Here is a 26,284-nt window from a genome sequence, read left to right as displayed (position 1 = left end):
ACACATGTACGCGATCGCAGAGCTGACAATGTCGAGTAGAACATGGCAAAATTCACGATAAATATAGGGACCTTGTTTAGAGTTTGTTCTTCTCGTGGGAAGCGCTAGGGTGTCAGTTGTAATAAAAATAAATTATATCACCCACTAACATAATCTATAAATAATAAGTGTAAGTCTCTCTCCATGCACAAGAGCGTAGTCTCTTTATTGGAGAGAACTGCGCAATTAATTTTAAAATTATAACGTAGAAATTTCTAGAAATTGAATTCAAGTATAAAAAAACACTTGTTACTATATTAAATGAATAAAAAAAATAATAAAGAAAATATTTATACACATTACTTAATACACGCATAGTAATTCATTTTCACTCGTGAAATTTCATCGTTTAATCGCAAAAACCCCCAGTTTTGTATTTGGTATTTGTGATTAGAACTAGACAGAAAGGCGTTTTCCCCGCCGCGGCGCGCATTAAGCCTCACCAATATTTCCTTCTGACTGAGGACATCGCGTTAACTGGTTTGTTCACTTATCGCTAACTTAGTACGGTGCTGACCGCCGCGCGACGTGTACGTACATACGCCGTCTCGTCGCCCGCATCATCGCTGGCATCCGATACGAACAACACCTCTAATAAATACAACAACCCATGTACTGAAGAAAATAATTTAAAAAAATAAAATGAAATGACTCCAAATCATATCCCCGTGTTTTAAAAACATATGTTTTAAAATAAGATTACTCAAAAGACAAATAAATACGCGTTGTATGACAGAATACACTAAAACTTTTGTTGTCGGAAATGTGTGAAAATTCTATGAGTGGAAATCCTGAAAGTCGATCCTGAAAAAAGTGTTGAAATTGAGTTTTTCTCATGTGCGGTCGAGTCCGGTATTGAGGGGGTAGCCAGGTAGGGTCCGGAACGCTGAAGAGGTCCGACAGACCCCCTCCAGCCGAGCCCCAGGGCTCGGGGGCGCAGGCCTACCGCGGGGGGATGGAGGTTGCCTGCTGCGTGCTCAGACCCTCCGGAGACCCGTTGGGCGACCAGGTAACTACCCTCTTCTTATTTTATGGCTTTTCACCCTTCTATAGTGTTCTGAAAAAAGGCTTGTCCGCCTCCGTAGTGTAATGGTCAGCACGCTCGGCTACCATACTAGAGGTCCCGGCTCGATTCCCAAGAGGGGTCAAATAAATAAAAGTGATTTTTTCACTCCAATATTTATTCAATATTACCTTTGACTGATGCCTGAAGTGGAGGGCTGAGGGTTTGAAGAATAGTGTTCTAGCCAGTGTAGAGTTATTGTCACTACCCTTACTTACCGCCGTTAGAATAAAACCGTGAAAATACTCGGGGTAAGTTTTACCGGGTAAACAAGCGCTGCCCAGCCAATGAAGATCTTTGTTTTTACTGTTTCGATTTGATTACTGATAAGTAGTTTCTCCTATTAATTTATCAATAATTAAATTTGTTTCTTTAACTCTAAATTTTACTAATTATTGAACAAAATTGCACACGCTAAGTAAAATTCATTTTGATTCATCTTGATTTTATCGTCTGATCATTTTCTATGATCTCAAATATTAATATTTTTTTGATGTTTTTAACTTTTGTTTTTGAGAAAATCAAAGAATTGTAAATATGGTATACTGTCCGCCTATATATTGTATTGGTAAGAAAATTTGAATACTGCGCTGTATATCCAGGGTTCAATTCCAAAGGGAGTCAAAATAAAGATAAAAGTTTTTTTCTTTCCAATATTTATCAAATATTACCGGGCTACCTTAAGCGCAAGACGGATCACCTTGCCTTCATGCAAAAAATATTTAGATAACATTGCGTTGTTGCGATGCAGTACCCTGTTCACCATTGTGAACGGATAAGAGTTAGAAGAAGAAGAACAAAAAATAGTCGACGAGTCCGTTTAAATAAATAAGTTAGTCATTTCAGCTTGCAGTACATAAATATATATATTTTCATTTCATTAATTGATTCGGCAGTCAGTTTGTGGTAAAATCTATCCATTTTTAATTTAAGTTTTACTTAGTCAATACCACTATTTCTTAAAATTCCTACTATGACACGTGTTTCGATGCATTCCACATCATTTTCAAACACCGTATATTTTAATAGGTAAACTTCTAAATTATCACTCTTTTTATCATGTCTCACCTTACGTACCTTACCTTTTAATTGGCTTTTAACAGTTCATTGCTGTTTTTACAACAATAAACTGTTAAAAGCAAGAAGAAATAGGAAAAATAAGGAAGAAAAATAAATAAAAACATGTTTTTATTTATTTAATTTAGATCCGATATTTTTTTTACAATTTTAATACATTTTCTAAACATTTTTAACAAATTAAAAATGAAAAACGCAGTTCTCTCCAAAAAAGAGATTGAGCTGTTGTGCTCCGAGAGGAACTTACACTTGTTTACAATTTATTTTTATTGAAATTGTTTTTTTCTTTCTTAGATTTGTATTTATAAAATTCATTTAATTTAATTTGTTAGCATTTTAAAGTCTTCATTTTTTATGTCTGTAGGAAGGTTGTTGAAGTATTATATTGAGTTCCCAAATATTCCAAGTTCTGTATCAATTGTTTGGCATTGCATGTTGGTACTGTAAAGTCACGTTTATATCTCAAAGATGAACTTCTATTTAGATATAAGTAATTTTCACCCTAGTAAATTTCAACCCTTAAATAGTTGGAAGATACCCGTTTTTTTTAAAATAGTTTTTACTTTTGGGGACCATGAATATTGAAAACCATAGCACGTTTATTTAAGCAACTTTATTTTTATTATAAGCATTTTTTTGTAAGAACACAAATACTGGATTTAACTTACAAACGATTGTTATCTATAATATCACATAAATTAAGCAATATTATGACAACGGAATTTAGAAGTCTTTGAATTTACAGAGAATTCCATCTATCATCGACTGTATATTAAGTGATCACTTTATACACTTGCATAACGTCCACCACTAGTGTTTTATAAAAATCACATCGCTTTGTTTTCAGACTTTATGAATACCTTATTGAAAATTGATTATAATAAATTTAAATGCTGCAATAAATCTGATTTAGTTATTTAAATATATACAAGCGTAACGTTCGTTGTATAAAAAGCACACCACTTTTTTTTTCAAACGTTATCAATACAATCTTGAAAAACCATTATAATAAATGTAAATACCAAAATAAATCTGATTTAGAAAATCCAATATTTTTAATATAAACGTTATAAAATCACTTTAAATGAAGGAAATACAGAGAAAATTAAAAATAAATAAAACGGCTTTAGTATTTTTTCATGGGAAAATGTTTTTTTCAGATTTTTTCTTTTTTTTTTAAAAACTTTTCAAATTTTGTTTTTATTTTATTGCATTATACTTTCATAAGTTTTGTGTCGTTTATTATTAAAATAATTATGATTATTATTAAATATATTGTTAAATTTGGGTTTTTAATAAATTATAAAAACAATTCTCTTTAAAAATATAAATAAAATATTCTAAGATTAATCGGTATTTACTTTTATATTAAAATTTTATAATGAAGTGAGCTGATTTCTATGGTTCATATAGTATGTTATAAATTATTTACCATATTATAACATACTAAGAAACGTATAATGGTTAAAAGAAATCATAAAACACTTAATAAATGAAAAATAATAAAGTATGAATTTTATTTTTCATGTTTAATAAAATTATTTAAAAAATGATGTAGAAAGGTAAAATTAATATATTATTTCCTATTTTTAGACTAAATCATGTAAAATTGTTTCACTCTAGTCTGTACATTAACAGGGCATTGACTAGTATAAAAGACACTTCGTCTCTATCGAGACACCTAAACCTAAGAAAATAAAAAAGAAAATTGTTGTATTTTAATGAAATATCAGTATGATATCCAGGTTACTTAAATGAAGTATAATTATAATATTTTTTTTAAACATCGTAAAAAATCTTAGTATTTGTTTCCCAGATAAAGTGGTAATACTGAACTAGGGGTCTCGGATTCGATTCCCAGGGGACTCTAAATATTTTTTTTTCAGAAAGACATTTATTTAATATGATCCTTGATTGGTATCGCAAACGCAGGACGAATCACTTGCCCTTCGCGTAATTGACGACCAAGAGAACAACGGTATGGATCGGGTGAGATGATGAAGAAGCATAAGCTTTATCTATTGGTACGACCATAGTTTAAATTGATTAATCTTCGTCCTACAGATGTATGCTTCTATTTAAAAATATATTTTGGTTGATAATTTCTCGAAAAAAATATATTCAACTACTTATCCATATCCACTCTGTATATGAAGCATATGGAGTCCACAAACTCCAGGCTCTCCTGTCGGCTGCCAGCTCCCTTGCATTCTCCCAAGTCTGGTCCAGGCCTCGAAGTTCAGATGAGACTTGCCGACGGATTGTTAGTAGAGGACGTTCTGGGTGACGGGAAACTGATGCCTTGTTAAAGAAGCAAACTTGATTCAATCGTCATGAGGCTGGTAGTAAGCAAAGTAAAGGGTCAGCCAACGAAATAGCTTTTTGACGACAGTTGTGATCATGACTTGCTTCGTCTTACGCCGTATTTCATCAATTCTCAAAAAGTCAAACCTCTGCACGCATAAAAAAATTTATACACATCGCTCACTCCTTTCAAGAACGTCATAAATAAAAAAACTTGATTTTTCAGGAGAACGTTTTTACAGTTTAAAAATATAATACAATGTTTTAAAAATAAATATCAAGCCACTGTCTGAATTTTTTCCTGTGCAACAGATCTTTTTAGGTAAAACCTGAAGGTTTTTTTCTCCATTTGAAAAATACTTAGTTTAAAAAAAAAACAATACCTTTTCATCAAAATCCAAAAACAACACTTTCTGTGGCGGGTAAATATTAAATTAAAAATATGCCGCTTTTGCTGGAATAAAGTACATTTTCTGGGCATTCCGAAAACACGCACAACTGAAAATTATCGATTTTTAATTTATGACGTTCTTGAAAGGAATGGGCTACATCTATTCTTAAAGCTGAAACAGATACCTAGTAATTAATACCAATATTTTATTTATTGTTTCGGCATTAACTTTGTGGTAAGATTTGTTACAATGATTAAGGAAACCGTTGTTTTTATACAACTTGAGTTTTATTAAAGACTACTAGTTTCGGAAGCTAAACTTCCATCGTCAGGTCTAAATAAAACTTAAATATAAAATAAAAAAATGTTCTATAAGTAAGGAGAGGGGTAAGTTAGGGAGAGGGGGTTAGTCAAGGGCGGCGTTTGAAAACAAAGGAAAAATGGAAAGCAAAGGTGAAAATTTTCAAACAATATATTATTTAATACCTAGTAAAAAAATGGAATCTACGTATAAATAATGTTTCATTAATTATTTTTATTTTTTATTATTAAATTACTCTGATTATCTACTTTGATACGGTATATTATATAAAATTCTTTGTTTTTCGTTCTCATAATAAATATTTAAGAAAAAATTTATGTAATTAGAGTTTAACTTTACAAAATTAATGAACCTTGTTTTAACCACTTATTCATTAATACAATTTAACCTACCGGTTTCAACAAGAACCTTGTCATCATCAGGGTAAATTTAATTCTAAAACATTTAAAATATTAAAATACTCTCACCAAAAACTTCCACACACTCCGTAAAAAATCCTAAAACCGGTAGATTAAATTTTATTTATAAACCATTGGTTAAAACAAAGTTAATTAATTTTATACAGTTTATAAAATGTGCCACAAAGTATCTGCGGAAAACATTCAAGAAATTAGAGTTGTTTTGTAGTAAAGAGTTTCTGAGAAAAATGTAAAAAACAAATTTCGTATCATTATTATATAAACAAATTATATAGTTTCATAGAAGAAAGTTGTATAATTTAATATTTAATAAAATAAATGGTCAGCTTAAGTTGTAAGTGTCTAACTTCGTCTGGGCTTCGTCGTCAGAAGACAGAAAAAGCATTATTATTTAACCGTTAAATGCACTTTATTGTATTGAACCATTTCATAAAATGCATTTGAATCAGTAAATTCTGCTTGATACAATTTATTAACTCTCTCATATGGTGAATTAAGCCTACAATATGAAGGATTTTGCATGTATAATGTTATCATTTTTATTAGGAAAAGGCATCACGAACTGTGAGTAAAAGTAGGAGATATATTATTGAAATAAATTATTGTAATCTTTATTGTTGTTGGTATATGGTTGCTTCCTTATTTTATTATTTAAATAAATTGAAACGAATAACCTTAGAGATAAAGTAACATAACAACTGAACGTGTCCACTAATATTTTTTCATGTAGATATGCATACATTGTTTCCTGCATTTAATTGTACTTAGATAATAAAATGTCTATTAATAAATAAATAAATAAAAGGTCTTTTAATAAAAAATTATTTAAATTATCGACTTAAAAAACAAATTATATCGATTAGAGAATACGTTTATTTTTATTAATTACTAAATGTACCGCAGCTAACGCGCTGTTTTGATAAAATAAAGAAGAGACATACGTTTCTATGTTATTTTCACAATATAGTAAACAATATTTTAGCAACCGTCAAGAAAGACTCCGTCCGCCATGAGCAATGTTTAGTATTGCGTGTGTTTTTTTACGTTCAACAGATGGCTATACCATTTCGGTCAAAAATGCTTTTTGAATTTTTTACCCATCAGACGTACCTACCTATTTAAATGGAACGGTTTGTCAATTTTTTAAAGCAATCGGTGAATAATTTAAGAAAAGTAATGATTTCGATCAATTCTATATCTGCGTTTTATTTATATATATTGTCTTCAGGTTTCCATCATGGAGACTGTTACAATAATCATTTAGTATTTTAGTCATTCAATTAGGATGTCATTAATAATACATTAAAATGGTTAAGTTTTAAGTATTAAAATTTATGTTAAATACACTGATCAGTATGCATGTAGTTAGTGGTCAATTATTTGACCAGTGAGTATTTAATATAATTCTATTTTAATAACATAAATCCAGCCTTTTAATCTCCTTGCAAAATCCATTGGTTGCCGACTGTTTATATATTTTTAACCGACCGTAAATATAATTTTCGGACCACTTTGATATACTCGTATAGTTATTGACCATTTATAAAATCAGGTGCTTACTATTTATGAATTTATTTATAGAGTAAACAGAACATATATATTTATTAAGTAAAAATATATTTAATTATTTTTAGGCTGCTTTTAAGATCTATAGAAAACTCTTGGGGTTTATTTATTTTATATTAAAGTCAAACTATACCACCTTCTGTACTGCATTTTTATGTATTCAAAATTCAAAGTTTGCCGTCAGATGTGGTGCAATTAAAAAAGATTGATGTTTAATACGATACATTTTAGATTAAATTTGATTTAAATGTTTTTGAAAAATCATACTCCGCTATCGTTCGTATCTGACAAATGTTTTTTTTAATCATATTTGTATCATATTATACTATTAGTCTGATGGACGCGAAGTCATTTGTCGCAAAGTCGTAATTTTTTATATTAAATTTAATAGATTATTGAAGTAGACAGTAGTTAACATTTAGTATAGTATTTGTCAAAATGAATGGAGAAATGCTCCGTTATTATTAATTCCGCCAGCGAGTAAGAACTCTAAAATGACAGTTTATTTATGGTGTACTTATTATACATCTTAACTTTAAAGAATAACGTGATAGCATGTTCGTTTGATATCATCAAAAATGTAGTAGTTAAATGTATATGAAATAAGTTATACTATTTAATTTTGTAGATCGTACCGGGAGCTACTGAAAATTGGGGTGGTACCCACCCACATCCCCCATATCAGAGTAACAGTTCATTTGCAGACGCCTGGATACAAATGCAGGTAAGATAATTTTAATAAGTATATCAAGACATACTGTGTATCACAGAGTTCTCGCAAGAAGGCATACTTCTTTGTTCAGATGTAGAGAGTTTTAGGAGCGTCGGTGATATGCGATTAATGCATTTCGTTCCCGTTTATTATTGCTAACCATTGCAAGATTCATCACCTTGCCCTCATGTTTTTATTATTGATTGAGATTACAGTTAAACCTCAATATAACGGACTCATTGGGGGAGGGGATGTCTGTAATATAAAAATTGGTTTAAAATAATTCAAAAAACTTTTTTATGTTGAAAATAAATACACTGTATTCAGGTTTAAATAAATTATTTACATATAACATATATATAATATAGTTAGTAAACGGTATTAGAACGTCGAGATGTAATCTTACCACTGATAACTTCATTTTTGGCACTGTTGTTGTTGCTCCGGCTAGGTGCAGTCAACGAGCAGGACTGCATTATGTCCCAAATTCTAGTTCTATACGTATGACCTGATTATCGTGGCGACACTTGTATTTAAGCGTGGATACTATTAACAGGACGTTTTTATATATTTTTTTTACATTTGATTAGATTTTTGTCCGTTAAAAAGAGTTCCGTTATATCGAGTTTTTACTGTATTTAAATTATTGTAGCATATTATGTATTTAAGATAAAATGTGAATATACATATCGCTCACTCCTTTTAAGATCGTCATTAATCAAAAAAACTTGATTTTTTAGGAGAATGTTTTCAAAGTTTAAAAATATAATACAATGTAGTAAAAATAAATATCAAGCCACTTTTTGAAATTATTACTGTGCATCAGATCTTTTTAGGTAAAACCTGAAGGTTTTTTCTCTATTTGAAAAATATTATGTTTAAAAAAATAATTAAACAACACACCTCTTCAAAATTCAAAAACAACACTTTCGGGTAAATATTAAGTTAAAAATGTGCCGCTTTTGCTGGGATATAGTACATTTTCAGGGCATTGTACAACTGAAAATTAACGATTTTTTTTATGACGTTCTCGAAAGGAGTGAGCGATATATTTACGACCTATAGTACCCAATTAAATGCTTTGGATGCCCGTGCATCAGAAATGAAACGTTTTAAGTCCTAGAAACAGTTAATTTTATGCATTGCTCTCTTTGCAATTGTTAAAGATTTTATTATTTCAGGATAAGAAAATGGTTTTGTGGAATCTAATTGAATTGAAGGATAAAAATCTCTATTTAATTAATATTTCTTTTATTTGTCACAGGCCAGTCACAGGTTTAACCTACACCCAATACACGCGTATTCCAACGTTGTGTCTAAATTTCAAATCAATCGGTGGATAATTTTGCAATTAGGGATATAAAATTTTTCAGTAACAACATTTACATTTTTTTATTATATGGATAAAACCGTAACTAACCATGGTACAATAATATGAGTATGAGTAATCTCCGTCTTACCTAGCTATAGATTTTTTTGTGTGATCTAATAGGATAATGGGCTGTTTTAAGGACCAGTATTCGTTAAGTGGCAACTTAATTTTCTCCAAATCCATCTAACATTTTACGTAATTGATTTTGTTCTTAAAACAACGGTTTTTCCATTGAAGAAATAAGTTTTTGAAAGGGAAAGAGTTACTGAAAGGAAAGGAGTTTAAAAATTACATAATTTATTTTTCTATATAAAAAATCGGAAGTGAAGAGACGTGAGTGAATTTTTTGTTCGCGTTGTATCCCCTTAATATCGGTATTTTCATTCAAGAGGATTAATTTTTTTTATTTTTCGTACAAACTCTTATTATCTTCGTCTTATTTACAATTTAAAAAAATATATATTCTTATAATAATTCTTGAAATATATATTACATTATTACAGTTGGTCAATAAGGTCAGAACGTTAAGTTAGTAGATATTATTAGGGGAGTCGCTGAAGCGATAAAGTGTTCAATCGATTTAAATTATTTACATTCGTATGTAGGTACCTACTTACTGTTTCATTGTACGCACCGATAGTTTGTTATTAATTCCATACCGTGGGAAACGGATGTACTGTATTTAATACTTTTTAATTATTAAAATAAATAGTAGTAAATTACTAATACCATATCATAACGCAATAAAATTTTATGGATTTTTTAAAATACCGTCCATACCTAAAACAATTAGAATCGGAAACATTACAAGTTATCTTCGTAATATTACAAAAAAATCTTTCTTAGAATTTTTTTATTATTTTACAAATATATTAGATATTAAACATTACCTTTTGTCCGCCTCCGTAGTGTGATGGTCAGCACACTGGGCTATCGTTCTGGAGGTTCCGGGTTTGTTTCCCAGGGGGAAGGGGGTCAAATAAATATGAGTTTTTTTTCATAATATAAAAGATAATAATAAGGATAATATTGAAAAATCATTAAAGTGAAAAAATCACTTATATTTATTCGATCCCCTCCCCCACCCTAGGAATCGAACGCGGGACATCTAGAACCCGGGACGGTAGCCGAGCATGCTGACCATTACACTGCAGAAGCGCATAAAATCATCAATATATTATATTTATAACGACCCAGAAAACGTATCAGAGAACATACAAATTGGAACATATTTTAAATGCAGACATATTCAAATATTTCGTACTCCAAAATATAATATTACGAAGATAACAACGGTTAATTAAAGCTAGAAATGATTACTTTGTGTATATAAGGGTCTCTAGGTTTTATTAGAAGTTGCTCTTATATGTAATTGGTTATAATCTAGTGCATATGATAGGATACCTACCGTGTAACGATGATGGCTCATTGTTATTCTCGGATGAACCGTGATTCCGGTTACAATATTACCTTTGGCAGATACAGGGAACCCATATTCTGCAACCATAACAAGTATGTATTTCATTAAAATATTAAACTTTCATATAAGATTGCTTTTTTCAGTAAAAAAGTTCAGCAAAGGCCAAGTTTTGCAGCGAAACTAGTGTTAGCAAATTTACTATTCTTAACTCAACTTGTGAAAAAAATCATGACAAAAAATATGTTCATTATTTGACGCGTTCAATGCTGTTTGATGCCAAGAAACACAGAAAATAAATGAAATGTTGAATGAGTTTGACATAGTAATTTATTGAAAATAAAATAACCTATTGACTTCTAAACTCTAACAGATTTTCAGAGCTTAAATTTCATTCTGTTTTCGTCTTTTTAAGAGGATAATTAAAATTAGATGTGAATTTGCTAATATTTACACCGAGCACTATCCAATACCTATACTTTTTGAGCTCATGGTCTCCAACTGTACTATCTGACTGTGTTTAACACAGACAACATAATTGATCAAAACGGTATTTGTACATCCTCACTCCCCTACTACCACCCGTGCCTTTAACTTTTTTGGGAAACCTATTTTAGATGGTTTTGTATCGAGCTTTCTTCTCTGGGCTTATCTTTACCCAATAGTGCATATGTTAGATGTTATTACCATGATATCAATATGTAAGGGCAAGATGATCACTCCCGCGCTTTAAGTTATATAAAATGAATATTCTTTTTTTATTCCTCTGTGAATCAAACCCTGTACCTTTTGAATTATTCTTAAATGCCCTAATCATTACACTACGGAGGTGAACAATGCATCACCTTTACAATATAATTATTACTTGATGACCACAATATCTTTGATATTTTAACATACGCAGTGATAGTAAGTAAAATTAATCAAAGTAGACATTTGGTATGGAAATATACTGAAATTTTCTGTTTAAATTTATCATGAGTATGATTAAATGATGTTATGTATTTACTACATAAGTTAGTGTCGTGCATAGCTTTGTGAACGCCCTGTTGAAAATTAGCCATTCTGGGGACATTATGCATGTATTAAACGTTGATTTGGAAAAGAATGGGAGCTTTATTGCCAGCAATTTGACCCGTGAATTATAGCCGATCGAAATGGGTTAAAAGGTACTAAGCGGAGAACATAATGAAAAATCGTCCGGATGTCAATTCATAGGAAGCAGTGACGTGTGGAGGACCCACAAAGTGAACCCATTTATTCCCTCGAAAGAACAACTGCTGTTACGCTATCGCACTTAATATCTTATGAATTACACTTAATAACGTTTTCACAGATTAATCCAATATTTAAAATTATTATTAACAATAACACAGTCAGGCATGATTTTTTTTCTTTGATTAGTACAAATATACCTACTTAATTTGGTGTGCGGTCACCAATCTGAATGGCCGACGAAACTTTGTTTATTACTGAATGGAAGCAAAGTTAAAGTTATCTACATTATAAAACTAAACCGTAGGTACTTACGAAATCCCAACTTGGACTAAATTTATATTTTGGTGTTGTAAATTTTTATTGAATTATTATTTAAGTAATCCACGACGTAATTTTTTTCTTTTTCTTCATTTTCTTTATGAGCTCTCTGTTTTCCGCTGCTGGATATAGGCCTCTTCCGTATCCTTCTTTGTTTGGGGGTAGAAACTGGCTGTTTGCCGTCAGTTTTTACCCCCCACAGCGGCTATGTCGTCAGACCATCACTTTTGGGGTCTTCTGAAGCCTCTTTTGTTCTCCCAAGGTCTCCATCTCCATTTTGGGGTCCATTGCCCATTCCTATTTGAGTCTCGCCATGCGATCCATGATATCCCCTATTTTAGTTTTGTTCCTGATATCTTCATTTCATACTTTATCCATCAGGCTTAAACAAAGCATGGATCTTTCCATAGATCTGAGTGCATTTGAGCTTCTCTGCATTCTCTAAAAAGGTTCACTGAGATGAAAATGCATAACAAATCGATGTCTTTTAATTTTTTCAAATACATAAAGAATATCTCAAAATTGAAGCTGCCATTAATTTAAATGAAATAGATACTCACGTAGATGATTAAAAATTTAAACTATGCGGTGTCCATTAGCTAAGTCAGTACATGTTGAAAAAAGATTACAGTTGCAGCATTCATTACAATTTCCTATCTGTTTATGTTGTATCAGTTGAGAGGAAAATAACTTTCTCCCGTGCGCACCTGTGCCTTGGTGAGGTACCTACGTGCCGCCATCTTTTGCCAAAATTCCATTCATTATTATCCCTGCTCTGCTTGCCAGAGCCGGTCGCATAAAACTAGTAAATAATAAATGTTATTTTACTAAAACAGACTATGCTTACCGCCAAAATCGAAATATGTCCCTGTTATAGAAAATCAGTACCGAAAAATGTGACATCCTTTGAAAGTAATGTTTGCAAAATATTTATATATTGATTTGGAATTTATTTTGAATAATTCTATTTTAATTTATGTATTGAAAATCGAAATCAAACACTAATTTTAGAATATACTAAATTGTATTTTATTATTAAAACCCCATAAAAATAAAATCTGTGACAATTGTTTCGTAATTTGTGACATGTTATACCAGATAAGACTAACTATGTATTACTTATGTACCAAGAATTGTATAGCTATATAAAGACCCTCAGTCCATTTTATCCTCACAGTAGTTTGAAAATGCCATAACAAGGCGAAACAATAAATTAGTATTGCATGTGTTGATGCGTTCAACAGTTTGCGTTCAAAAAGTCTGTTGAAAAAAATATGTAACCTGTCACAGGTAAAAATATAATAAATGTTGCTGATTAAAAAAATTAAAACAAACATGTATTCAAATGCAATGATGTGTTGAAATTTCAAAAGCTATCAGTGAATTATTTAAGGAGATTTAATTTTTTTTCAATAAACGAACACACTGTATGAAAATGATGCGGAATGCATGAAAACACGTATCACTTCTAAAAAGATTTTTAGAAATAGTGGTATTTACGAAGTAAAAGTTAGATTAACAATGGATAGATTTTACCACAAAGTAACGGCCGAATCAATTAATGAAAACATTTATTTTATTAAGATAGAAGAACATTCTTTTTTGTCATCTCAACATAGACGAAGAAGGATATGGCAGTGTGGGAATTTACATAGTTTACGACCCCCGTAAGGTCTGTAAATTCCCAGACTGATATATTCTTCTTCATCAATGTTGAAATGTCAATAAAATAATGAAAAAAATAACTCGTAATTAGAGAAAAATCTGATTTGTGAACAAGTATTTCGATTCAAAATGTTGTACATAGAAGAAGATACATTTTTTTCTTCTTTATTTTAAATTCTTTTGCATTACATGACATAAATTCGAATACAAAAAAATATGAATAAAAATAAATACAAAAAAATATCCCACAAAGGCATGGCCCGTGTGTGGGTATACAATAAAATTAAGGTCATAGTAAAAGGGATAAGGGTATAGGTATTATAAGTAGAACTAGAATTTTAGTGTTAATATAAAATAAATTAATATATTATAAAAATTAATATATTTATAAAGTTCTCTGCAGAATTAACATTATTTTATTCAGTACAACTCTGTGCATCATACCTATAGCGGAATACATTCACGACTATTTTGTACCTATTTAATGTTTAATAATAAATGGTTCTAGATTTCGGAGCTATGAATTACGTCGGTAGGTACCAAGTACATTCTCTAGGAAAGGAGTATAATTTAAACATCACGATCTGGGTTCTGAGGCGTCACATATCCTTCAAGTTTTGTCGATATTCATTGTCTCATGATTAAGTTATTATCGCCCGGTGTTTTGGTAATGTGAGATCTGGTTTTAGACTACTGCAAGTCAAAATGGGAAATAAATGCATATCGCGTGATGTCGCCATATTTTAAATTCAGTAATTGTGAAGAGGGTATTCGTAAACACAGATTTCAATCACTGGCCGACCACCGGAGAGGTCACACGTCTCTTCACTCCCGATTTTTTTAAGGAATGTTTGGGAATTTTTGTTTTTTTGAATATATATGTATATATATATATATATATATATATATATATATATATATATATATATATATATATATATATATATATATATATATTATATATATATATATACATATATATATATATATATATATATATATATATATATATATATATATATATATATATATATATATATATATACATATATATATATATATATATATATATATATATATATATATATATATATATATATATATATATATATATATATATATATATATATATATATATATAAATATATATATATATATATATATATATATATATATATATTTATATATAAATATATTTTTTTTTTTTGCAATATTGGAGTGTGTCCAAATACTTTTTCATAAATCTGGGGTTATCTTGAAATGCGAAGAAAATAACTGGTCAAATTATGCTGCCCAAAAATTGAAAATGTAGTATGTATGCCCAATGCGGTTAGGAGCTTGCATATATCTGAATAAAAAGTTTTCTCAAACCAGCCATGGATGGCTCCAGTAAACTCACACATACAGCGTCGTGAGATTTATTATATATGTTGAAGTTCCAAAACTCGAGTAGTGTAGTTGTCAATCATGGGTGGAAAATTGAATGTCACACCTGTAAATGATCACTTAACCACCCTATGGCAGGTCATAAGCTCTGTTAATACTTAGACTTCCTTATTCTTCTTCATCTATGTTGAGATGTCGAAATATGATTTTTTACACTTATTCATATTATTTTTGCATTAAACAACCAGACCAATCAAAAAGTAGTTTTTATTGAATTAATGTTGCGATTAGCAGGAATTGAACCCGTGACGCCGGTTACGCAGTCGAACGTCTACATTATTGTTACGCGTTTGTCACAACTGTTGTTATACGAGTATGCTAGGTCGGTCTACATTACTTGGTAATTTTATGGATAGTGCAATTTTGTTCGCAGTACATAATGCTTCTACCTTATCGTCGTACAAAAATCAAGAATAAGGCAGCATTTGCACTTATTACAACTTTATTACTTTAATAAGTAAGTATAAGTTAGTACCTACTCACATCGTGTTGGTTGGTACAACAATGACACGATCAAGCAATCGCAAACGCATTTTTATATTATAATAACACATTCCAATGTTCCCGTACATGAACCAGGGGCTACTAATCAACATACCAATATTATTTCATACTAAATAATTATATGAAACTGTGCCCACATTCGCTTTGATAACATTAAAACTGGTTTTATTGTTACCGATGCAATCTGAAATATATATTATTTTTTTATATCTCAACATTGATGAAGAAGAATATGAAGTATGGGCATTTACGCGGCTTACGACCGTCATAGGCTGGTTTAATTGACCACTTTACACACATGTAACATCCACCAATTCTACCCATGATTGACAACCACACTACTCAAATTCTTGGAAATTCTATTAATATATATGTGGTTCAATTTAGAAATATAGCTGTTGAATTAGGTACTAGAATTTCACTAGACATATCTATTAGTAATACGAATATGTATATTTAAATATATATATATATATATATATATATATATATATATATATATATATATATATATATACACATATATATATATATATATATATATATATATATATATATATATATATATATATATATATATATATACATATATATCGCCCTACGGCAGCTAATCTTTACGGATCGTTTTAATTTATAAATTGATTGAAATCTTATTTTATATCACAGTAATGATTAAGTTCAATGTCCTTTGTTTATATTTCTTTGTCCTTTGAGCAAATAAAGTATTCATTGTGATTAAACTTTTGATTAAGATTGATTACAGTTAGTGGACGCAGAATCGATAAAAGCATACTCCCCGTATAAAGGAGTGTGATTTGATAATACGTTGATTTGCAATCCCTGTTAGTTCGCACACAATGTCACGGTCATTCGTATTCTTCCTGTCACTTGTAAAACTCAGAATGGCACACAGAATAATAAAATTCACGAGTTGGCTATGCATACCAAATGACCTTTTCTCTCAAATATGCACATATGTTGAACTAAGAATACTGCCATGTAACATACACATACGCCGATATACATATAATAAATATTTCAGGAAAATAAATTATTTGGTTTGGTTTTTTTAACCCGATTGCATAATTTTCTTATTATTTTTATATTTCAAGGAAATGACTATGATGTTTTGAGAAAAAATATACTGTTTTTTTTTCCGAAACACATTAAGGCTCCAACATCCGAAAAATATAGACATACGGAAAGTAAACGAACAACCATTGGTGGAAAAACTGAAGACTGAATGGAATAAATTGACAACATTTTGAGTGTGTCCAAATAATTCCAAGAATTTGAGTAGTGTGGTTGTCAATAATGGGTAGAATTGGTGAATGTTACACGTATTTAAAGTAATCACTCAAACCAGCCTATGATGGTCTTCAGCCCCGCAAATGCCCAGACTTTCATATTCTTCTTTATCTTTGATGAGATGTCAAAAAATATATTGAATTAATTGAAATCCCTAATGCATTAGTGCAGCGTGATGTTCGGTATATGGACGGAAAAATACGATAAGAACAAAACCTTAAAATTAGAATTGTCGATAAGATAAAGAAATAATATTGTATTTCAATGGGAAATTCAAATAAGAAAATTTTGGTCAGTTACATTAACGTACTCGTTTGACTTTTCCACATTTTCAAAAAAAAATTGGTAGCGGGATACCATGAAGAGATAAGGAAAGAAAAACATATTTTTTTTTAATATTGTGACAATGCAACAAATGACATGCCCTGACACTAAAAAAAATAAACGATCTCAGCACTGACAATGATGCGAAATTCCATATAAAAACAGTTTGAATGTGTGGAGTGAATGGACAGTAAAATAACGTTTTAACAGATTTACGATCTAAATATGCCTAGAAGAATAAGACAAGGAACAAGCTAGTAGGTACTCTAAATTCTTTAAAATGGGCAGGAAAAATCGGCGTGTTTAAATGAGATGTAGGAATATATTGTAGAAGAGTGAAGTAAGTCTACCAAGGCAGTACAGTTAGGCGATTTATCCTCTATGTCGTCTACCGTATGGAGAAGTAGCGTGATGAATATTTAGTTGCATTCCAATTCAAAATTAACTAGTTGAATCTCATATTGTAATATTGAATTAATTAATACGTAAAGGCGTAGGTATATGGTCCTTTAGTGTAGGTTTTCTTTTGGAATCAAAAACTATTTATGTATATATAAATATTATATATATATATAAGAGCTGAGATAAGCATTATTGATAAAAATAAGAAAGGTGTGTTGAGATGGTTTGAACATGTAGAACGAATGAGTGAGGAAAGAACGGTAAAACAAATTTATGAGGCGAATGTAATTGGGAAAAGGAGCAGAGGAAGACCGAGAAAAACATAGTAGATCAGGTATGCCAAATACTTGAAAGTGGTCAGGTTAGGAGTAAAGTAGTAATATAGTAATATATTATAGTATAGTAGTAATAATCGGCTGGTATGTACAAGAAGATGCATGAACGTGGAAGAAGCGAAGAATGTTTGCAAAGACAGTGGTGTGGCATTCTATCCTCTCTGCCTACCCATTCGGGGAAGCGGCGTGATGGTTATTCAGTTAGTTTTTTTACGTAAATATAAATAAACTCCGGGGTCCTTAGTCAGGTATGTCTAAATTTGTATAATTAATATTATCAATTCGATTTTTTCAATAAAAAGTATAATTTGATTAACATGATATCTGCGAGTTTCGAAAATCTCATATTTAAATGTCTGTTTCTCCGAAAATGTTATTTCCATTATATCGACGACTAATCTCCAATTTGTATCGTAAAGTATACACAAACCTTATCACATGTTATCTATCGTGTCTTTGTTTACTTTGATATCTTGCGTATAGAATTGAGTTTTAAATAATCCGTTAACGTCTTGTCACGTACTTTATAGTAACAACACATGTAGATACATATAGTGCGTGTCTATACGTTATAAATAAAGCGATCCTGATTGATGTTTTGCCCGTGTTTACGTGTAATTTAGAATTGAAGATATTTACTTATATACCTTAAATATCACACCCTTAGATTTATGGAAAAACGTGATTAATAAATATGACGTTTACGTATTTTAATGATTTAATTAATACACGAAATAAGAGTTGCAAAGTACGGTACCTACTCATGTATATTTGTCTTAAATTGGTGGTTAGTAATAGTTGTCTATTTTATTCGACTGATTTTATCCTCCGATGTTTAAAAAAAGACTCAATATAATATCTATAAAATTCTATAAAATCTGAAGGATGTTATTTGTTGAAATGTATTATATTTTTTTACAAACAGGTGTTATATATAATATGCAGTATTTAATCAATAGCTCAAATAATTTTTACAAAATGATAAAAATTGTTTTAATGATTTAATAAAAATTAAGCTTAGCCAAAAAAAGCTATAATTAAGACTCATTAATAGAAAAAAACCCTTATTTAATTGCTTCCTAATATAGAAGTTCCACAGTTTTGTAAAAAGATATTTTAGAAATAAAATCGTAAATGTTAAGTATTCATACTCAAAGGAATCATACACTTTCTCTGTAGTTTGTAAAAGTGCGGGTAACCTAGAGTGCATTAGGTATTGCTGGTAAACTACAAGTCGCTAATACTAAAAAAATTGAAGCTTGATCCAACATACACATATAAGGTGTTGATAATGATGTTAAATATTTAGTATTACACGTGTCACAATATTTTGATAAACATTGTAAAAAAATGGGTGCCATTTGATAGTTTTGTACATCTGTATTTCATTACATAAGATTTTTGATGAATTATATCTTAGATATTATATTTTTCCCACCCCCGTTGTGTAGAGGTTGATGCGTTTGCCTACCGTGCTGGAGGTCACGGATTCGATTCCCAAGTGATTTTAACTTTTTATAAAAGCACATAGTTATTTAGCTTTGTTCTCGTCCTTCGTGCAAGCATGGAAATGTTTTAGAGTGTAGTTCGTGTGTAGTTATTTTAGTTTATTTTTTATTTTTTTTTATTTTATGGAAGAAACAAATGAGCATATTTGGCATGTTATGCTTTTTGAGTTCAAAAAACCAACAAAGAAAACTTTTTAATGTTTATATCGTTTAAGCGATTATAAAGTGATCACTTAAGCCAAATGCCAGCTCGTAGGCCCTGGAATACCCAGACTTTGTCTCTGTTAAGACACCGATTAGACACTCTCCTCGTCCACAGGTAGTAGGTCCTTCTATCATATGCACGCCATGCCTTCGAATCATGTTATCTTTCTGTAGCATCCATGAATTTTTGTTAACAATATTTATATAAATACACACACACACACACACACACACATATACATATTTATATATATATATATATATATATATATATATATATATATATATATATATATATATATATATATATATATATATATATATATATATATATATATATATATATATATATATATATATATATATATATATATATATATATATATATATATATATATATATATATATATATATATATATATATATATATATATATATATATATATATATATATATATATATATATATATATATATATATATATATATATATATACATGTACATAAAGACAGAGAGAGTGAGAGAAAAATCGACTTTTGATGAAGATCTTTGATCGTGTAACTGTTTTGGAATGTGATATTTATTTAAATTGACCTACAAGTATTTTTACACAAACTGTCGCATGACCAAATCAGGCACGATAAGTAATCGATTAGGCGAATAGGTGAGAGTAAGTAGTTTGAGAAATTATGCCGATACGAACTAATCTACGAAGTGTTGAAAAGTAAACAATTTTATGCCACAGATATTATTTGCCAAATACTTGAAAACGTATTTGAATAAATACTAAAAATCGCTCTCCTATCATTTAATAAGACGCGTTTAGCACCTTACCCGTTGGAATGTCAACAAGAATTATTTTATTTGTGTTGCATAAAGCCAATATTTTCAAACCTGTTTAAATTGGTAGTAATGATAAACCATGCATATGGCGGTATGAGATCGACCGCTAATTTCATTGGAATAGGATATTATTATTTTTTACCGATAAAGTCCACTATAGTGATGACACTTGTGTTTAAAACATATTTAATTCAGTAAAATCACAACACAGATGGATAATAATATGGAAGTTTGATCATTTACAGGGGTAACAACTTGTCATGGCTGGTTATCACTCAACCACTTAGTATATTATTAGTATGATTGTCTTATTATATGTAATAAAATAAAATAAGTACCACTGGATAAAACCTATTTTAAAAAAAATTAAATGCCACGGAAACCAAGGAATTCTAAATACAAGACACCGTAAGAGAAAAAAATATTAATAATAATAAGATAAAAAGTAATTTATATTTCAAACGTGATCGTATTTTTTCATCTTCTTCCTCTCACGTTGCATGTTAGAGAATTTCAAAAATTAATCTGAGGCTTTAGAAACATCGATATTCCCCATTGATTTAAGAATTCTAATATATTTTTTGTTGATAGTTTTCTGTTTTTTATTTGAATTATTTAAAGGCTTTCTGTCAAAAGAGGGACATGTAATCGTATGTGTCTTAAAATATGTTTAACTTTTAACTTGACGAAAAACTGTTTATTCACCAAAAGTATCCATTGAACGACGAAGAACGTTGTTTGTTATGTTTGTTATGGTCAGGAAACATTTTTTTTAATTAAGAAAAGGAATATAAAAACATACGCATATTCGAACGCATCATTGTTCAGAGCGATCGGTGATAAACTTAAGGAATAGTAAGATTAAGAAAAAACAAATCTTTCCTATAGAAAATAAGATACAAGGAGTAAGTATATTTTTTGTACAGACTTCATTTGACCGATATAACTTTAAACACATTCGCAGAATAGGTCCAACCCTTATTGCGTTTGCCGAGTGTCTTTCTTGCCACCATATTGAGTTGTTTCACATCATTTATCAGGCATAGTAATGAGATTGGAGCCCAAGATACTGCACCGGCCCTGCTCGCGTTTACCTCACATTCCTGTTGGGTACATATTTCTTTCAATACCTAGTTAGCGTATAGGTAAACCTTATCTCATATAACGTAATGTTTATTTAAATGACACGTATCTTTAAGCCTTAACTCAAATGTTCTAGTAAATATTGATACGTTAGCCAATACCGGAAAATGAATGTCTTCAAAAAAACTTCGTTTTAGTGCTAGTATTTAATCTAACAATGACACATTAACGTAGCAAAAATATACATCTACAAAACCCATATTCATAGGTAAAAAAACCCACCATTAAAGAATGATGATAAGGGGTGCATTCATCCTCAACTAAACTGAGAACCATGTCTGTAAAGCCATATTATTTCATTAAGTATGTGTAAGAAGAAGAAAGTTATATTATAAGGATGTGCAAAAATCATTTAGTTTAGTATGCCCTTAAAAAGATGAATGTTACTATATTATTTATTATTTAATCAGACACAAGATTATTTATTATGGAGATTACAAATTATATTAGAGGTCGCAACTTGGACAAAGCACCCATCGTTTATTTTTATACGAAAGAAGATGAAATCGATTTGTGTAAATTAAAATGATGTAAGTAAAATATTTTAAAATATTTTAAAACTGTATTTATAAATGAGATTTAAATATCAGTCCTTTATTATTACGAAGGGGTTTTCGGAATATAACATGTAAGAGATTAATTTACAACCGGTAAATAACGACTGTTACATATACAATACATCTGCTAGTATGAATTATTATATTAGTAGATAGAAAAGTACTTGTACAAATTAAAGTACATTTTCATAAATAAATGTTAATAAAAATGTATAAATCGGCTTAGTCTAGTATTTTTTGGTTATTTTTTGAAGAGTACATATAATGTAAAAAAGGTAATAATTATTTATGGACTTGCGGTGTTGTTCTAGAAAGTTCAACGTTTGAGACTGTTAATTGTTCTGAACGTGTCATATTACAGTTGAAACAGGTCTTCAAATATGTGAGGTGAATTGTCATACAAACAGCGATAAAAAGATAACATTTTAAATTGGTTTGGTAACGTCATTTCCGTTATGGACTATTTATTATATGTGAACTTACATCCTTTAAGTATCAACCTTCACGAACCAAGTAAAATGGGAGTATATATTTATATGCATAAATATATATATATATATATATATATATATATATATATATATATATATATATATATATATATATATATATATATATATATATATATATATATATATATATATATATATATATATATATATATATATATATATATAATATATATATATATATATATAAATAAATATATATATTTATATATATATATATATATATATATATATATATATATATATATATATATATATATATATATATATATATATATATATATATATAACATTAAAAACATTAAAATGCTCTCACCAAAAACTTCCACACACTCCGTAAAAATCCTAAATGTGGAGGTTTTTGGTGAAACTATTTTAATGTTTTTAAATTAAAATAAACCCTGATGATGACAAGGTTCTTGTCGAAACCGGTAAGTTAAATTGTTTTAATAAAAAAAAGTGGTGAAAACAAAGTTAATTAATTTTATAAAGTTTATAAAATGTGCCACAAAGTATCTGCGTAAAACATTAAAGAAACTGGAAATATCTTTTTAAAATTACACTAACTAAAAACTAACTAACCATCACGCCGTTTCCCCGCAGGGGTAGGCAGAGAGAATCGAACGCCACACCACTCTGTCTTTGCAAACATTCTTTGCCTCTTCTATTGTACATTCATGCATCTCCTCATACATACCCGACGATTATTATGACTCCTGACCCGGCCGCTTTCAAGTATTTGACATACCTGAGTTTTTAAAATAAAAAATAATTAAAAATTAAATAGGTTATTATAATCGTAGGTACCCCATTTAATTTAATTTTTCTCTAAAAGATAATCGTTAGCTGAGGCAATTAATTAATAAAATGAATGGTATCTAGGTTACAAAGCAAATGATGTTTAAAAGAGGTCATGTCGTATCGATCCACTTTTGACCCGATTTACCCAAGAACCGTAAATTGTTTCATAATTTATATACTTAGGAAGCTTTTTTAAGGATTGTCTTATACTTGTTGGCGCAAAATTAATCACCCTAATAATTTTTGCATCATCTTCCGATAGGATAGATTGCACCCTGAATTATCACTTATAAAAATAAAAATAAATAAACTAACCATCAAGCTGCTTACCCGCAGGGGCAAGCAGAGAGAATAGAACTACATGAATCTGTCTTTGCAAATAATCTTCGCCTCATCCACATTCATGCATCTACATACATGCCCGCTGATTCCTGACCAGACCACTTTCAAGTATTTAAAATACTTGATCACGCCTAGTATTCCTTGGTCTTCCATTGTTTCTATTACCAACCATATTCGACACATATATTTGTTTTACTATCTTTTCCTTTCTTCACTGATTCGATTGAATCAACATTTTAAAGCAATCGGTAAATGGCTTGAGGAGATTAGAGATTTTGAACAAAACAAAAATTACGTTTTTATTTATGAAGATGTGCCGATTAAATCGGCTTATACATTTGTACATATATCGCTCACTCCTTTCAACAACGTCATATATCAAAAAACATGATTTTTCAGGACATCGTTTTTAAAGTTTAAAAATGTAATAAAATAAATATCAAGCCACTTATTGGACTTATTACTGTGCAACATATATTTTTAAGTAAAACCTGAATGTTTTTTCTCCATTTGAAAAATAATTTGTATATTTAAAAAAATAATTAAACAGTACCTTTTCTTCAAAATGCAAAAACAACACTTTCTGTCCTGTAGCGGGTAAATATTATGTTAAAAATATGCCGCTTTTACTGGGATATAGTGCATTTTCTATGCATTCCGAAAACATACACATCTGAAAATTTACGATTTTTGATATGTGACGTTATTGAAAGGAGTGAGCGATATGTTACATATTTTCATTTATAGCAAGGCCCTGCACTTCATGCGTGATGGTCAACTTACTTACCACTTCACCACTGAGTACGTATAATTAAGTCAACAAGAATTTTTTTCTTAGATTATTGATACTTACTTATTTATCGAGCAGATCTTAAAAAAAATATAAATATACTGCTGGTGTGATGTTCTGTAAAAGTTGACTGACTGATAAATATACAACGCAGTTAGTTAAGCTAGTACAGTATTATGTTCTAATGTAATGTACATACATCGTTGGATCGACACTTCGCTTTATATATTTTTTATTTTATATTTATTAACATAAATTGTATACATTTATGTAAATAACAATTATAAACATATTATGAATAATTACATAAAATAACTAAAAAAAGTCATGATAATAATGTCAGTTTTATTTAAATACTTTCAAATTGCCTTTTGTTTGTCGTCTACATGTTTTGATTTTCCTCTTTGAATTCTAGTGTCATCAGCTGTGTGGTTACATTTCCTTAACTATGTTTGTACTAACGGAACTGGGTCCTAGGTATCTAATGGGGACCTTTTTTACTATTAACATAAATTGTAAACATTTACTAAAAAGAATAAATTTATACATATTTTTTTGTAGAGACCCATCAAGCCACGTTGTGTGTCTTATCGGTGGAGTTCTTTTTACATACATTTTTACTGTTTTTATCCATTTTAACCTAATATACACACAAATAAGAGAAAAACAATTTAAAATAAAACTATTTTACAATTTTCGTAGAATTAACTCTTGATCATTTACCCATTTCTTTATTTTGCCTTTGTTCCGTATTTTATTTTGACCTCTAACCTCCGTCTGCAACAAATTTAAAATGTTTGGAACGATACATTGCAGCGTTCGACTCCCATATTTATTGTTAATTCTTGGGACTATCAAACCAACGTTGTGGGTAAATTTAAGTAAGTTAAGTTAATTTAAAGTAAGTTAATTTAAGTAAGTTAAGTTAAGTTAAATTTAAGTCTTACTAGTATTTAAGGCCCAGTATTCGTTAAGTCGCAACTTAATTTTCTGTAAATCCAGGTAACATTTTACGTAATTAATTTTTTTCTTAAAACAATGTTTAAGTTCAAAGTTTTTTTCGAAATGATTGTTTGTTTTTGATAAAAAAGAGTTATTGAAATGGAAAAGAGTTAAAAACTATTTTTTCTGTATAAAATCCAAAATGCACAAAATTTCTCTCTTTAAAAAAAATTGGCCGTGAACAGGCATGCTATTTAGATTATTGAAATGTTTGCAATATTAAACTGAATGACGATTGAATAAACACAATTCATCCCTTAATTATTATGATTTGCGTCAAGATTTGTCAACGTTTAAAGATTAGTCATTTTAAAATCTATGGAAAATATAAAACAACAAAAAAATGCGCTAATAGTGTCAGAAATGAAGACTCGAAGTAGCAT

The 26,284-nt window shown here is 29.6% G+C and overlaps 1 protein-coding gene across 2 annotated transcripts in view; it reads left to right on the top strand.

The window, feature by feature from the left end:
* Positions 1-562: 562 nt before the first annotated feature.
* Positions 563-26,284, top strand: part of LOC148305840 (Krueppel-like factor 5) — a 157,201-nt gene continuing 131,479 nt past the window's right edge. For both annotated transcript variants that reach the window (XM_088266025.1, XM_088266024.1), the window contains exons 1-2: positions 563-1,048; positions 7,810-7,905. In XM_088266025.1, coding sequence (XP_088122151.1) covers positions 995-1,048; positions 7,810-7,905 — 150 coding nt within the window. In that variant the 5' untranslated portion in view covers positions 563-994. The remainder of the gene's footprint in view (positions 1,049-7,809; positions 7,906-26,284) is intronic.

This window comes from Brachycentrus maculatus, unplaced genomic scaffold, assembly GCF_059751285.1.
Source record: "Brachycentrus maculatus isolate JH-2025_06_01 unplaced genomic scaffold, ASM5975128v1 h1tg000261l, whole genome shotgun sequence".
NCBI classification, from domain to species: domain Eukaryota; kingdom Metazoa; phylum Arthropoda; class Insecta; order Trichoptera; family Brachycentridae; genus Brachycentrus; species Brachycentrus maculatus.
This window is presented reverse-complemented; position numbering and strand designations above follow the sequence as displayed.